The 17,657-nt window shown below is 39.8% G+C and overlaps 1 protein-coding gene across 2 annotated transcripts in view; it reads left to right on the forward strand.

Moving 5' to 3' along the window:
- Positions 1-12,955: 12,955 nt before the first annotated feature.
- LRP2 (LDL receptor related protein 2) overlaps positions 12,956-17,657 on the forward strand; it is a gene marked incomplete at both ends in the record, with an annotated part of 118,844 nt that continues 114,142 nt past the window's right edge. For both annotated transcript variants that reach the window (XM_080346928.1, XM_080346929.1), the window contains one exon: positions 12,956-13,049. In XM_080346928.1, coding sequence (XP_080203054.1) covers positions 12,956-13,049 — 94 coding nt within the window. The remainder of the gene's footprint in view (positions 13,050-17,657) is intronic.

A 17,657-nucleotide genomic window follows, 5' to 3' on the forward strand; every position in this document is an offset into this window, starting at 1 on the left:
TCATTGTATATTATAAACCATGCTGTGGCATAGTTAAGACCGTAATTCTGCCAAATGCAAGCAGGAGGAATTTGCAGACTTTACAAGGATTTTGATGTAAGATTCTTTGAGCATTGTGTGTTTCTTTCCTACAGTCTCTGCTGTGTTAGGTATTTGGTCCATCTCAGCCCTGTTGGTAATGGTTACTATCAAGAGGAAGATAAAGTCACGAAAGAAGAAGTCTTTTGTCAAAGCATGAGATGTTAAGTGTACTGATTGCATTACTGTGTTATTTGCTTTTAGAAGTCATTCCTGCCATAGGCCTTCCCGAGTGGACCCTCGTGGTCCGTGTCTGTTTCCCGGGTCTGTTAAATGTTACCTCAGAGATCAGGAAAAATTTCTCCTCCCCTTAAACCCTTTTAGGCAGGGGCAGCTGAAGTAAAGATCACTTCAAAGGCCAAGCATGGCTTTTTTTTTTTTTATTATTTTTTTTTCACTTGGCATTGCAGTGACAGTAGGTAGTAGCCCTAACTTTACTGTCACAGTTAAATGTTATGACTGCACCTGTTGTCTTCGTATTTGAGCATCTCAGGAACTTCTCTTGTAAAGATGCAGGAATTGGAGTAGCTTAAAACTGGTATTGTAGAAATAGGATCTTACCCCATATGTGATAAGAACTCTAAGGCAGAAAAGGCATGTGACTCAACATCCCTTATCTTCAGCTGTAAGTTCTTTCAGGAGTGCTTAGATAAGATTAAAAGAACCAGGCTTCCTTCCAGCCATCTCCCACTTTTTCACCTGAAGAAATTTGCTGCGAAGAGGAACAGACCCTCGCTGCAGAATTTGAGTCAGCTTCTAGCATGTCACAGCGCAGATTCAAATTCAAGGAAAATAGGGCTCCTTTCTGCAAATGTGCATGTGAAATCGTTAATGTTGCAATTGAGTTGATAGAAAAGATTCTGTTGACTCCTTTTCTGTCATTCATTCATTCTCTCTGGAAAATTGTGTAAACCAAATACTGAAAGAACTGCAAACAGAAATCTGAGATGATTCTGCCAGATAGTTTAAATAAACCAAAACTAAATTCAGCAAACCATTAGAGTTGAAAACTTAAGTAGTTTCTAAAAATGTAAATGCTACTGTTGCCCACAAAAATTTACCTTTGATCCTTCTCACCAATGTATTTTTTTATCTCAAGGAAACAAGTGACAGTAGCAAAGATCTCTGCTTTGTTTGGCAGGTGGGGAATGCAGACATTACGATCAGAATGAAATTAAAACTAAAAGAGAATATTTCATCTTACAGGGCAAAACCACCAAACCAATACTTAGTGTATTCAAATTGCTTATAGTGATTTGCATTTACTTTTGGCCTAGCCCTTCTGTGACTGCATTCTGAAATGAACAATGAGTTATATAGGCGCTACAAGAGCAATATTGTGTGGTGAAGTCTCTAAAAATATTGAACTGTTTTGTACAGAAGGCTCAATACAGCGCATTGTCAATTGCTTTTGTGCTTCAGCAAGCAAGTGTGCCAGCAAGGTACCAAAAATGTAACAAAAGCAGTATTGCTGTAGGTGTTTAAATCAAGGGCAAAGCTGCTGTTGGGAGTCTGACTATATAGTCACAGTTAAATGTTGGGAATCTGTGCTATATAGTATTTTCAGAGTGGGCATATCTGGGAGAATGGGCTGTGCTGGAGACACTGGAAGATGGGCCTGTTTGTTTTTTTTTTTCTTCCTTACTCCTCAAATCATCTAAAATAATGCTGGTTCAATTATATTCTCTTTTCTGTAAAATTTACAGGTATAATTGAACTTGTACACTGAGTCAACATCACATTTGTCTACTCTTTTTCTTCACAAATACAAAATGGTTTGGACTCAATGAAAGTATTTTCAATTGAACTTCATGAAGTACAGCTGTGTGCGTGGGGTGTCTGTAGCCACAATGCACGTAGCAAGGGCTGCTTAGGATTGTGTCCTGCCCAGAGCTGGGTGGGGGATGCTGTGGAAGAGAGGTAGCAGGGGGAAGGAGAAGGAATGACTCCCGTAGCCCCTGTGAGTCATTCCAATATCTTGTATCTTGTTGGCTTGTTTTCTAGTAGTGATTTTATATGAGAATTAAATCTTAGTGAGCAGACTGGATTTTCCTGTCTCACTTAGACACTGCTAATAATTCTTTAAAATGTGGTACTGGCTTTTGAAATTTTAAAAGCAATAGATGTAGCTAGCTAGCATTTGCTATGACATAAGAATGGATTTATATTAAATCTGTGTAAGTAGATATCAAGCATCAGTTAATATATTATTGTGTTTTCCAGAACAGGAGGTAGCATTTAAATTTTGTATTTAGAATCTGTGCATGTCCATATGTAAAAATCAAAGTATCTGTTAATATCTAGGCTACTTAAAATTACTGTAAATACTGGTGTTGATGTCCCACACAGTTATTATTCAGGCTTTAGTAATAAAACAATTATTAGAATAATTTTACATGCTTATTTGATAGTGGCACCCAAAGGTTCAATTAGGATGAAGAGTTAATTGGATGGAACAGTGTAAAATATGATTAGGATCCTAGATACTAAGTTTTAATGAAAAGCATTAATTGAAATATCCTTATGAACTCTATTTTGAAACAGTGCAACATGAATAGGGAATGTGACCCATGGGAACTACCTTTTGCTAGGATGAAAAAAAGGCATCTCCTGCTGATTATGATTGAGGACATGGAGTGTAATCATATGCCTGTGGAAACTGGTCATTTGTGACAGTTTTTTTTAGTCTCAGAAATAATAATGGTTCCCTTTGGTATTCTAAAATATGGGAGATACCTTGTTCTTAGATTTTAACCCTTAACTGAATCCCAGAGATAATGATATTTTTTTAATAGCTTTCTTCTAATTTAGCCTGATTGTTTTACTGTTAAAACCTAAAGGTCAAACTAAAATGGAAAACTGTCCACAAATCCCTGGTCTTTCACTGTGTTTAACTCAGGATGAGTGTGAGATGTTGACAGGTGGCTTTAAAGTACCTTTTGTCCTTTCCTAATCCTGGTTTATGGGGATTTAAACATCATGGGCGTAGTAAGTAGTCAACAAACTGCTCTATCTCATAGATAGTTATTCAGGGATCTCTGGGAACTAGGAAAATATAGAGGGTGTAGGGTTGTACATTCACCTCTTTCTGTTATGAGCTCTAGTTGTGGTCTGGAGTAGGATTTGCTCTGGTGACCTTAAATCATATTGAATTTGTATGAGGCTTTTATAGTGGTAAGTTAGTTCAAACCAGCAGCTTCATAGTTGTGAATCTGACCTTGTATCTTGTACTGCAACTTGATCAATATGTCAGTTTACATAAGTAGTAATTGTGTTGTGCTATAAGACGAGCAATAAGAACTACTGCACCTATTGATTACATTCTTTTTGTTTGCAGTCCTGTTTGCTGTCTCTTGTAACCTAATCTTTAAAGAAGCATATTAATGCCTGCAAGGAGATATTAGGAAGAACATATTGGGAGTGAGGGAAAGAAGGAAAAGGAAATGGCAATTTAGAAGAATGTGTGATCCACACTGGGATAAGAGAGGTTATAGTAACAAAAATAAACAAAGGAGTAAGCATTATGTCCTTTAAGAGAACAGTAAGTGGTTCTTGGTGCTGTAGCTCTAAGAGCAAGATTTGGCTTTAATGTTCGTTCTTTTTCATAAAAAAGGCCTTGGTGCAGGAATGGAAGAGTCCTGGCAATAACATTGTATGTAATTTGAATCTCTGCCGATTGTAGTCAGTGCTTCAGTATTTGAAAGTTTTAGTCTGACATTTGGAAAAGTTGGATGGTAGTAAAACATGAGAAGAGTTTCATGTATTTTGAATGTGTTCTGTAAGTTTTATTGAAGCTCACATACCTGAAATTATTTAAAATATGAAAAAGCTCATCTAAAGCTGATGTGTTACTACATTCATGATATTGTCAAAGCCAAGCAAGATGGAATCAACAGTGATTATTGGCAATGAGGTGCATAAAGGAACAGATATTGGCTAAATCATAGTACAAGGTTGGTGTGGGATGCCTAGGTTGATTACTGAGGATGTAAATGTTTGTCTTGAATTTTCACTAGATCTTTTTGATTGTCAGATATAAGGAGAACGATATCTACTTTGCTGGAAAAGGTAAACATGGATCAGCAGAGTTTCTGCTTATTAGTATTTACTTAAGCATTTCTTATCATCTGCCTGTTGGATGATGACAGCTTTTTAAATGAGAATTTCACCATTCACGTATACCTGCCTTTGCTTTTCAGATTGGATCACTTTATTATGCTCGAGTAACAGCTATGGGGAGCTGACGAATTGTAGCTGAAACTATTAAACTTTGGAGTTTTCCCTTGTTAGTCTAATGGAGCCAGAATTTAAACTAATGTTTTTGGGTTGTTTTGTTGTTTGTTTGTGGGTTTTTTTTTTTTGTTTTGTTTGTGTTTTGTTTTTCTTTTTTTAATCCAGAAGAGAGCTTTTAAACTGTTACCTGTGGAAATCATCTGAATGTTTCAGGAATTGAAGACATACTAATTGATATGTACTTGCTCACCCATCAGCTTTTCACAGGTAGATGGCAATAGTAATATATGAGGACTGCTGAGTCCTCACTCTTTTTCCATGGTGCAATAATTAACTAGGTATCCAGCTTCATAATTCAAAGGTCTAAGGTTTGAGGCTGGGTCTCTTAATTATTTCTGGAGTTTTGACTATAACACTACAATATGAATAAAACATTACTTTCAGGTCAATATGAGAGTTCAGGCTCATGGCCTTCAAATTAATGAAACAACTTCTTCTACTGTACCTAATCAGCCACAAAGGATTATGGAGACCTAGGGCATTTTATTAGTATCTCTTAAAGTGCCTGACACAAAGTGACATACCTCCAGTTTCTCTAGAAAAGCTAAATATTAAATGTCATTCTTAAGGAACAAAAGGAGTTTTAATATCTAGGGGAATGTGGTATGTAACCTGTTTGCTTTTAATAGCTTGTGGTTCTGACTTGCAATGATACTTAAGCACAATTTTTTATGTTAAAGAGGAAAAAAAAAAAGCAACTAACTACCTCCCCAAGCCTTCTGAGACATCAGTAATTACAATGGGTATGTTGCATAGCTCTCTTCTTACATATTTTTTTCAAACTCACAAGCTACTGTTCCAGTGGAAATTTAGGCAAAATGAATAAAGAACGTGTTCCAGTTTCTTGAATATGCTGTTCAGCTTATGGTGCAGTGCAGCTGCAGTAGAAACTTGAGTGTTACTTACCTGAAATTTCTTAAGCACCAGAAAAGTATCTTTCTTGTTGGTTTTAATTTAAGGTCTCATCCTCAATAATGTTGATCACTCTGTATTCAAAACAGTAAAACAGCAGGAGGTGCCGTTTACTGTGCGGAGCTCTTTAGAAGTATCCTAATCAGGAAAAATCTTATCTTTTGGAACTGGATTATACAACAATAACTTCTGTATGCAAGAATAAGTGCTGAGAAGAAGGAAGAATTCAGTTAGATATCTTGTAAAATAGAAACCGCATCATTAAGCTGTTTTTTTAATGGCAAACTTCCACCTCACAATTGTGTATTCTGTGAAGTGGCTGTAAAAATATCGTATGCTCTCCCGATGGAAGCTCGGGTGGACCTGGCTTCTCCAGGCACACCGTCCTCTTCCTCCTGGTTTGCCTCTGGTGAGATGTTGGCATGAGCAGTAAAGTTGATTTCGGGGTGTTGTGCTCCTTACTGCCATTTGCAGCTCTGTCCCATGTTTGTGGCACTGTTGTAAGGCGGGCACAGCGGTGAGCGCTCTCTCAAGGACCTGCGCAACCGAGGGGACAAAAGGGAGAGTGAACTGCAATGCTGCAGCTCCGAGGGAAGATGGAGAAAGGGGGAAGGGTGCACTTCTCAAGCCTGTTACCCTGCTTGCCAAAGTCTGTGCTCACTGAACTGTCCTATATCTCATTCCTGTGAACAAGTTCCCCAAGGAGGAGAGAGGTTGGGGTTTTTTTAATTATTGTAATCCTTTTGACCTCATGCATTCATGAGTTTGGTCTCTTCTTGTCAAAGTAGTTTTGCAGGTTGGCTGAATCAGGTACTATTTTCAAAGCAAATATTTTGGGTATTGTTCCTTAGCAATCAGTTAAGAATTGCTAAAAGGTGGCTTATCTTGAGCTATCATTTTCTTCATACTTTTACATTTAATTTAATATAACAAAATATATTTATACTATCAATATCTCAGTATACACTCAATGGTGGGTATGTGCAGGGTGTTGCAGGGTAGCTGTATTTCGGTCATACACAGAGTAACTTTGTTCTCAGAAAAATTGTGTTTCATAGGCTTATTACTGTCTAGTCCTCTTTTTCAATAAGCACAAAGGCTTTTTCACAGAAATCATGAAGTAAGAGCATATTTTCAGCTTTTCTGTTAAGTAGGAAGTGGTTAATCTCTGATGCTCTGAAATATGTATCAAAACTGTGAGAATCCGTCCCCTGCAACCCCTATACTGCTAAACCATGTTCTTATTTGCATACTACTGTTACCCTGTGTTTGGCCTGAAATTCTAATTAATGCTACTAATCTGAAGGTTTATTATTAATCTTTTTCATAGGTGCTTTTGATGGACTGCTTTTGTGATCCCTCAAGCATTTTGTCCCAGCTGTTGGAGGAATGAGACGTAACAGTTCTTGTATGTGAGAGTCCCACTTACAAAGGTGTTTATCCTGAACAGCCCTCAAATCTGTTATTCATAGTGATGTATACCAATGAAAATAGATAATTTAACATATGACACATGGTTGATACTGTTGCCTATTTGGTAATTAAGTTTTTAAACTAACTCTGTGGGAAGTGAGAGGAAAAGAAATTTGTAGGACATTCTAGCTTGAATGATATAAAAAGGAATAATAATCTTACCTCATGCTAGGTCCATTCAGTGTTAGCCCTTATAACATGACATCTATATTTACTTGTAACGATAGCTGAGACGGACGGTATACTGTTTTCTCCTGTCTTTCATACTACTTATTTTTCACTGAGAAGCAGCTTGCTAATTTCCTCTCAGATTTTTTCTAGTTCTCATCTATGAAGTGCCCAAGAGATTGATCTAGTTTTATATATAGGGAATTGATGCACAAAAGGATTACAGTTAAAATATGCTTTAGTTGTTGGTGTGATTTGGGGTTTTTTTTTGTTTGTTTCTTTTTTGTGTGTTGGCATTTTTGTTTTCTTGTGGTTTTGTTTGTTTGTTTTTCTTTTCTTTTTTTTTTTTTTTTACACCTCAACTAAGATATTAAGAACTTGGAGTTTCAGAGTACTTGGTATTACACCTTTCAATCACAGCTCTTATCAACTTTGGCTACAGCAATGAGCATTTCAGGTTTTGCTAAGCAGTCCCAGGTGTCTAAAATCAGAAAATAATAAATGTTTCAGAAGTTTTAAGTGAATTATTATATTAAAAAAGGCTATGGCCTAGGTAGAGCTAGAATAGTGTTCCCTAGTGTGGTAAGCTTGCTTTCCTTCTTTCTTGTTTCGTTTGCTATTACATTTCTACAATAAATGAGGTAGGGTCTTTCCTTCACTATTTTATCCTCATGGATTACCCAAGAATAGTCTGCTGGTATATTGTATGAGTTAGCATCCTATGAAAAACAACAGGTCCTTGTGTAATTAAACTGTTCCTGAGTTACTGGATTAGGAAGTGGATACATTGGCTCTTATTTCAAAAGACATGCTACATGTTTCTCTCCTTTATGAAGTACTGTGTTGAGATGCATAGCCTTGAAAGTGAGTATTATACAGAACACCTAAATACATGTGGGAAATGATAATGTTTCTATTTTTTTTTGTTTATATGCAGAGTAATTGATTTCTACCCTATGAACACTCTTGGGGTGTGCACCTGTGGTTTTGCAATGCTGCTCAGGCTTCTTTGGTAAAGTGTAGTGTGGTTGGAAAAAACATCAAGAAGACAAGGATTCTGGTTTCACCTTTTCTCAGCATAGCTCAATCTCCTCTTGTAAAAGGTGTTCAGAGTTATTCTAGCCTACCCTACTTCCCTTGTGAGTACCCTAAAAAGTTTTTAGAATGTTAAGTAATTTGGAAATGCCTCTTTACCTACCATTCCTTTTCAAGTATAAATTCTGTCTGTTAACTTCCTTGCAGAGTGGAGCAGGCACAGAAGGGCCACTGAACTGCAGCAAAAAATGAGGACCTCTGTTCCTCAGAGACAAAGTGCCAAAGAAGTCTGCTTGCAGTAAGGCAAGTACCAGGAACTTTGCTAACTAGAGAGATAGCTGGAGTAAAGCATACCTGCCTGCCTTATGTGACTGTGTCTCCAGGATAGGGCATAGGGACTTGAAGCCTGGACCAGACAGTGCTGACCAAAGGCTGGAAGCTGTTTAATCTTTCTGCACTTCCTTCTGCCTTCCAAGTAAATAAACTCTCTCATCTCTGTACTGTTATTGTTAAACTCCACCACAGGCCAAATTCTGGTGGTGAAATACGCTGAGGTTGTTTGGAAGCTTATTTAGTGACTGTCTCTCTGCTGGTCTCACATGTTCATTGGCAGTTACCAAAAAAGTGCATGGTTCCCATCCAGTGCATCTTGTTCCAGTGCACAGTGATATGATTCCAGGTTGAAAGAGTGAAGTTTTAATGTGTCACTAAACAGGAGACCTTGAAGAAACTTCTTACCACAGTGCCAGCTGCATTGTGCAATCCTGACTGTGATTTCTGTTCTGGCCCAATTCACATCTCCTCAGTTTAATATTTCTCGCATTCTTGTGGGCTAGGGATCCACCTTTGATCCAGTCTTCTGGAAATCCGTCTCTGATTATGAATATACATTAGATGTTTTGTAACCTTATTAAATAAGACCCTTTTTTTCTTAGTTTGAGATTAGGGGGGTTTTGTTTGTTTTTTTTAGTCCTTGGAAAAAGTACCTCTCTGGCAAATAACTGCCATTGTTTTAGATCCTTATATCAGAAACTTGGTGAAGTCGGGGCTGTTTTCTGCTTTTCCCTTCCATATATTGTGGAACTGAAATCAATACTGGTTCTCTGCATAAAACACAGCCCAATATCCTAAAACATGACCTCCTATTTATGGAAGCTTCTGCTCACACTACGTGCACTTGGAAGGATTAAATGGTGAAGTCCAAATACACATTGCTACTGTGGACGCAGATGAAAACGACTAATCTGCTCTCCTTGCATGCTGGTGGCTTTGGTTACATCTGAATTGAGCCCTAGGTGAAGGAAATGCCTTGAGAGTAGTACCTTTAAAGAGATCCTCCTGCCGTTAATAGCCTGTTAAGAAAGGAAACCTCTAACACACATGCACACACCTGAACACATTCATGCGCGTGCACGCACACATTGTTGCTTGCTGTAAAACAGAAATTCAGAAAGAAATGGGACACTTTAAATTGCAGAACAGTAAAGATGGATGAAATCTGACGACTGAACAGCTGCTGTTGGGTGCTTTCATTATTACCACCCAGGCAGAGGGACAGTGCCTTTAGATTCATATGACTTGTCATTAGCAGTGTTCTCTCACAAAAGGAACATGGCTACAGGTAGCCTTGCTTTAGTATGATTCAACAAAAAAACCAGAAAAGCTTGTTATGATAAAGGCAAGGAATTTAATGATGGAACTTAAATTTGAAATTGGAGACCCAGCTTGTAATGTAAAATGTTTTCTATGCGGAAAAGCCTGGGTTTAACTAAGGACAGATTGACTACAAGATTACCAAATGCCAGTGGCAATTACAGCTTTACTGGATAATGCACTGGGCAGATTCTCAGTCTCTGTCAACTGCCCTGGCCCTGAGAAGTTCAGAAGAGACAAATTTAGAGGTACAGATCTGATCTACTGTTTTTTTTAAGTGAATACATATATATACATCTTTAATTAGCCATCACCTTTTGTCTTTATCTGGTCACACATCAACCCTGGTGTTTCTATCTGCCTGTTAAGAATTGGATGAGTTTGGACACTAAGTTAGAACTGAACCCTGATCAAAAATCAAGCCTTTTAATTTTTAACTTCTGTGCTTAGCATGCATCTTTAATGTAAAGCAACGTGGTTGTTAATTTCAAATTACACCTTTAACAGGTTTTTTTGATTGCTTGCTTACAGCAAAATCCAGGCAAGTAAACACATCCCAAACTATATTTTGAATTAAAAGCTGAGTTCAGTGAACAACTGCCCTTACCTCTTTTCTCCCTCTAACCTTCTAACAGATGTGGTCTGCATCTTCTTAAACCTGAAAAAGTCAATTAAAAATTCCTAGATCTAGTTCAGTCAGAAAATGATAGGCTGACATTTAGTCGACATGAAGCTGAGAGGGAGAGGTGTGTTACACCAGCATGGGCAACTTTGGATGTGGTTATGGGAAAGCCTTGAGATGTTTGAATCTGATCTTACAGCCCTAGTCTCACTGAAGTCCCATTTGATGGTGTCCAGCAGGACATGGTCCCTTTGGTTGGTTGATAAGGTGCCATGGCAAAGTAAGAGAAAATTTTAGATGAAGTAAATGGAGAACAGCATTGTCCTATGCTGGCTCCTTAGTGACTATCATTCTTAGGCAGCAAAGCATCTAGGCTGATAGTTAATTTGTCTCTGAATGCAAATTTTGTTTTCTGCATGCAAAGAATAATGGATGATAAATAATGCTGACCTACTGTCTCAGCACAAGGTTTGCCTAACTACCAGCAGCCTCTCCACCATTCCTGTTTGAGAATCTCTCTTGCCCACCACCCTCTGGGAAGAACAGATGTATAGAAATGGCCATGGTGAATGGGGCAGGAGCACACCTTCTGGCTGTCAGCTCTGTGGGAGTGAAACATGGGTAGGTGCCTCCCAAAGCTTGTATCCAGGTCCCCTCAAACATTCAGTGCACATAGCTCCCAATCTGGTGATGCATCTCCAAAGCACTGTTTGCTCTGTCTGCATGTTGCTGGAGCGTGAACTGCTTTAAACAATTCCCCTTCTAATTAAGTACAGTCAATCTATGTGTTGGCTTTTCAGGCACCCATCTGTACTGAGCGGATCTGCTTGTTCCCCTCTGAGGATCCCTTCCTTCCCTCCTCATCGGTGTTGTTGGGGGATTAAGGCAGCGGCCCCATACACAAACGCAGCTGGTTCCGTTTGGTCAGCCTGAGCCTTGCTGTGAAACCACGACAAGAATTCCAGTAAGTTGGCAACACTGAAACACAAAGAAAACAACAATAGGAAAAGTCCTTCCGTGCAGAAAGGAATGCTTCAAGCACTGTTCTCCTACAGTGAAAGGAGAGAGGGTGGGAGGGAGGAGAGAGATTTGAAGAGGGCAGGTCTCCCCCCTCCCCCGGCAGCTCTGGATCTTGTGATGGAGAGATCTTATCCTCTCTTTGTGATTCAGAGGTGCCAGGAAGCTAATTGAATATTCTGATCTGCCCCCAGTGTTTCTTGTGGCTTGACCCCGGTGCTGTGTCGTACCACTACACCAAACAGCCCTGAACCTGCATAAATCACAACCTTGCAAAAGCCTACACTCCACATCTTCTCCCCCTTCTCCCCCCGCCCCCCTTTTCTATCTTGATAGATAGAAAACCTTTACGGGAAGGTTTACGGAGATTAGCGGCCTACAGGACCCGGAGGCAAATAACAAACTGCTAATAAACAACAATATTTAATCCTCCGCAACTTTGGCATGAATAATGCAGGCACCTCTACCCCTTAGTTGAAGTAGTCCATTGCAAAAAATAATGCTTTGAAATACCACTTAAGTTCTCTAGCAGTATCAGCAAACACCCGTTGCAGTATAATGAACACGGCATAAAGCTAACGTAAAAAATATATAGATTTTATATAGATGAAGTTGATAAAATTAATTTGAGAAAGCCTCTTGCAAGACAAATAGACCCATCTTTCTCCCATAGTATGCATGCATAGCAGTAATTGTGGACTTGAATGTGTATGTGTGCACACATACAGAGAAAGGAACAGCTTGGCATGACTAAAGTTTATACGTGGAAGACTATTTCTGACTAATATAAAACAAAATAGTGATTTAACTTCACACAGTTTATGTATGATGCTTCTGATCTTGCAAGCAAAGCCTCCAAAATGCTTACTCTTTTCCTAAGACTGCATTCCAACCTGAAGTATTAGGGTATTTTTATCTTTCCCTGTGCTACTATGCACTGTTTTACCCTCGTTTAGTAGGTATATGATTCCTGAAGTGGCAGGAGGAAAACACAGGCTAGCATTTCATGTGTGCTGCACACACCGTTGGAGACTCGGAACCAGAGTAAGGTGTCTCCAGCTGGTACCTCAAGCATTCTCAGCCAAAGCACTTTACCAAACTGCTTTTATCTGCTAAGAAAGTGCAGAACCAAGTTTCACCCCCATAGTTCTTTTTTGCAATATTTCTGTGAGGAACAGCAGTTTTTAAAAAAAGTATAAGTTTTATCCCCTACACTGGTAAGCAGGGGTTGTGACATTTTTCAAAGTTGTCAAAAATACTTTTCTTGTTTGGAACACGCCTTTGGGACACTGAAACGTAGGACATATCTCACTTGCAATGTGAAATTACTCTGATCTACTCAAAATAGGCAGTGTAGCAGCAGTGGACCCCGAGATCCGAAGTGTGCAAGTGCCGGGGCTGGGCAGGCTCGGGCCGGTGCTGCGGGGCGCGGAAGGAGGGGCAGGGGCCGCCCGCGGTGCGGGGCCTGGAGCGCTGCCTGATTCCTCATGCTGGTTCCGGGGCCGCCGGGTATAAAGAGCTTTATGCGATGTCTGGAGGGTGGGAGTTTATAGAAAACGCGATGTCTCAACAGGCGAACACGCCTTTCTTCTACAACTAGCGGGGTAAGAAAAAGACACCAGGCTCCTTGTGCTGCTGCTGTGCAGATCAGCACCCCGGAGCCGAGGAGCCAGCTTCTGAGGGAGCTGGAGCATCCCAGCCCAGATGGGACCTCGCCACTGGATGGAGGGAAGAGCAGCAACTGCTTGCAAACTGCTCATATTGTTCACTGCATGCATAATGCAGGGCAGTTGCCAAGGTAAGCGCTATGCTCCAGCCTCTCCGGAACGGGACTTGCACCGCAAGAAGCACATCCCTGTCCTGGGGTCTCATAGGAGAGGACCAAAGTGCCTGAAAGTAGAGGGTTAACGGGAGCCGATTCAAGGAGTTCTTTCTAATAGCTAGGGGAGACAGCTGACTCTTTCCAGGAGCAGTTTGATGGAGTCGATTTCTGTTGTAGAAAAGGGACGAGCGCCTAAGAAACACCACAAACACCCCTGGCTCTTGAGCTTCACTTCATCTTAGTTTTAAATTATCCCAGGATGTTTTTTCTTATTGTTTTTCTGGTTTGTACTAACTTTATTATCTTTTTTTTTTTTTTTTTTTCCCCTGGTTGAAGGAGACAGCAATACACAATTGTTGCTAAATTAGGAGGGACAGCTCAGACTTTACAACTCCACGGTCTGAACTCACAGTTTTACAGAGATGCGAGGGGGCAGCTTGTTTTAGTGTACTTGCTGTAGTGTAGTGAATGCTGCTCACTGGTGGTGCAGAAGGTGGAAAAAAAAAAAAGCACTCCAAGAGTTTTTGCATTTTTTCCTTGCAGTCCTTGTGCCCTTCTTGCTACAGGAGTGTGTGTAGGTTTGCAGAGCAGAGTTCACCTGCATTCCCAGAGCAGGTTTGGTGACCACTAGAGCTGTACCCAGGGTTGTTTTTGCTGAGAAGCGCATAGGCTGCAGCTCCTGCACGTAGGCAGGTTGTGCCTGGTGGGGTGTTACAGGTGGACAGGCTTGTGTACGTGTGGTAGATGCAGTCATTTGCAGAAGGCTCTGAGAAAGAACCAGCTGCTTAGTCTGGGGCACAATAAGCCCCTGAGCCGGTGGGGAGGCAGGCTGGGCTGGCCCAGGGAGCACTTTCTCTGCGGCTTTGCTGTTGCCAAGCGACCGCCGCCGGCATGTGACGGGCGGCCGCTAATCTGGCTGCTGGGGACGGGGCGGCCGAGCCGCCAGCCCGCTGCCCTGCTTTGCCGCAGCCCGGCTCTCCCGCGCGGTTTAACAGCCCTGCAGTGAAAATGAAGCCTGTCTTTCGGAGCAAGAGCGGCTGAACTGCGTTTCCTCGGCCCCTTGTGTTGACCCGGCGGTCCTGCTGGTTGTGTGTCTATTACATGTGCGTTCAAATTGTTAATCTGCTTTCTTTGCTCAACTCTTAGTTTAAGCTCCTTAGACAGAATAAAGTAAGTAATTATACAGCAACTGCTGCTAGCAGCTCCCACTTACGAGCAGGGAAATAGGAGATAGCTAATGTGCAGCAGGAGACCTGCAAAAGCTCTAGCCAAGGAGGTCACGCTGGCCAGACATAATCCTATGCACTATTATTTTATATTGGATAGAACGGAAGCTGCAGTGCTGATTTAAATGTTTATTTTTTTGCTCTACAGCCACTTCTGACTGTTTAGGACATACCTGGTAAATGACATGACAGGATACGCAGGGAGAAGCTTAGAACTCGCATCCGTAGGCAGTGGAAGCATAGAAGTTTTTTACTTTGGTGTCATCATTCCCATCCATCCCCCTCCCGCCCTTCAGAGTAGAATAACTGTGCAAATGAAACAGTATAGTTTTAGTAATGGGTAACCGATACTAGTAGAATGTCTGGATAGCAGTCTTGGCCACAGTGTTATTGTGAAATATTTGGTACTCTTAAGTTCCAGCTCCATGAATGTTGAGATTGTGTCAGACTCTCATTAAACAAACAAACAAACAAAACCAACAGCCCCAAAAAAACCATTACAAGAATAATGAAAGCCGTTCCAAGGCTCAGAAGGAAGATGGTGAAAATCGTATTATCTTGTCTAATCCTCAGTATTCTCAAAGGCACTTCTGTGTTGGTTTTGGAGGATTTTTTGTTGGCACTACCTGAGTAAGATGGGTGTTTCTAGAAGTAGCTCAAATAATAATATAATGATTCTTCCTTGATTTATCTAATTCTGGATTTACTGAAATTAAATGTACCACTTACAAACTGAATAAAAATACTGCTCTTGTAACTGCCACAACGGCTCGCTCTGCAACCTTTACTCTATCAGCCTTGTTGCCTGTAGGGTAACGGTTATCAGAAAAAAAAAGTTGCAGCTGGAATCTAAAAAACTACCTGAGTGAAGGTAGTGTCAAGAAGAAGAATCACGGGACCAACGTTAGTGTTTGCTTTGAGGAATGTCAAAATGCTTCATGCTCTCAATCATAAACTAGAGACACTGGATGGATGTCGCACTAACAGCAGTTGTGCAGAGGGTGAATGAGATCAGTAGGGCAACTTTGCATCTGAACAATGAGTTAGTTAATGTTACTGCAAGGGGTACCAGATCTACACACTCATGCAATATATCACGTAGTAGCTGTTATTGGGCTCACCTTATCTAACATGGAAGGCCTGTGGTACTTTTTTTGATGAGGATTTAGTACCTGAGAGTGTTTGAATTTTTCTTCTGTTCTTAATAGTTCAGCAGTTTCTTTATAAAACCATTCATATATAAAAAATCATATATAAATAATTCACAGAAACCTGCTTTTCGTTATAAAAAAGAGCTTTCTCCTCTAGACACAAACTATTAAAAACATTCTGCACAGATCTGCTATAGTTAATACTTCTGTAACCTATATATTTCAGATAATTTAAATTTTCTTCATTGCTTTTTGGTGTCCTTTAGGTCCTGATGACCTAATTTCAACAGAGATGATGCAAATCTTTCAGAAAATAAATGTATGAGTATTAATATGAATTATTTAATGAATTACATTGGTATTGATTTTTGCCACCAATGCTGTTAAATTAATGCAAGTTAGAAAACAATGCCAGTATAATATTTTTTTCAGACTTGCATGTAGTTACACTGAAAGGCTGGCTTTGCTGCAACTTATTGCAAAACACCAAATTGCAACGTAAAGACCAGGATTTCACCGTTGTGTACCAATTGCCATTTGCCTCCCCTTTCTTTCTGGTGAATACTTCTGAGGATTTTTGCAGAAACTTTGCTGTAACACGAAAGTTTAGCGCATCAAATTTTATATACAACCTAAATCATCATAAACATGATAAGTCATCGGCTTAGATGTGTCCCAGGTCAATATGACTAAAATTTGTTACCGTTATAAGGTGATGCGTTAGTCTGATAGTGAAGGCTGTTCTAAGAATGGATTTATATGGTATGATATCTCAGAAATCACAATGAACGTTTGCACGAAGTGAGGTAGATAATGAACAGGTACAAGACGACCAAGTAGAGAAGAGCTACAGCAGCTCTTTCCAGAATAGCACGGAGAAACATGCTTTCCCATCAAGCATTGTAATAGTTCAATCTCCAAATTAATAATTCAGTGTTTCCTAGGCATTGCCTTCACTCAAGTCTATTTAATCTGTCTCTAGGCTGATGTACAGTGACATTGCTGTAGGCGACAGGCCAGAGTCGGTACTCATCCTCCCTCGTACAGCACTGTGCACCTCTGAATGATGGAGAAGCCTGTCTGTAAGATTGTGCCTCTGCCAAGACCTGGTGTTTGAAGACCTTGAGTGAGATTTTCCTTGGGGATTGAGGATTTGGGAGTAATGAGAAGGGAGAAAGAAGGCAAAGAAAATGAATATACCAATGCAGTCCTGATATACAATTTAATAGGTATTGTGCATGACCTAGGGGTTGTAGTGTTCATAATGCTTACAGGTATAATTTTCTTGGTTGTTCTCAGAGATGTACTCACACAAAATCAAGACCAAAAATCCCACTGAGTGTCCACCTACCTGGCTCTGAACGAATTTATTTCTTGTGGGCTGACAATATAGAAGTACCTATGAGCCAAATATAATCTCTCATTTTAATTGAGTGGTATTTCTGTGCACTGACAGGTTGGTTTTTTTTTAAATGGTTCTTTTTAATGAGTAGCCCTCTTTTAGTAAATCTCTTGAATTTTCTTAATAATTTACTCTTTTTTTCTGTATTCTGTTCAGCAAAGCATACAAGGAATTTGCAAACTAATCACCTAAAGTGAGGAATGGGACAAATCCCAGAATTTTAGTTAAAAATTAAAAGCAGTAATTGGATGACACCTGGGGTTAGATTTAGGGTCTATGCCAAATGCTAGAATTACAGTAAATAATTAAGCTACAGGAGTCAAGACAAATAGAGACAGAGCATCTAAGGAGATTTCAACTAAGATAAATGTGTGATGTGTGCGATGCTTCTATTTCCCTGTAAGACAACCCAAAACCTTCTTTCATGTATTGAGCTCATTGGAAATTTGAGCAATGAAATCCTACTTTAATCCAGATTTATTTTCCATGTGTTTTGCAGGAAATGAGCAAAGATTCATCTGGGGGAAAGGTAGAATGCAATTTCATTAAAGCCTTTTAATTCTTTTCCTTTTGGGTTTCTTGGATTGCCATGAAATCACACTGTTTGGAGCCTTTTCCCCTCCACATGTCTTCTTGCACTGTTAGATTATTGCCAGATCCAAGCCCAAATGTGCTTTTTTTTAAACTTCTCATTATTGAGCATTGAACCTAGAGGTTCTTTTGTTGAGATATTTTTTTTAAACTGAATACTCGTCTTTAATTGAGCAGTAAACAAGCACATTGTAGAGGCAGTTCATTTTACCTT

Source organism: Nesoenas mayeri (genome assembly GCF_963082525.1).
Source record: "Nesoenas mayeri genome assembly, chromosome: 6".
In the NCBI taxonomy this organism is placed as follows: Eukaryota; Metazoa; Chordata; class Aves; order Columbiformes; family Columbidae; genus Nesoenas; species Nesoenas mayeri.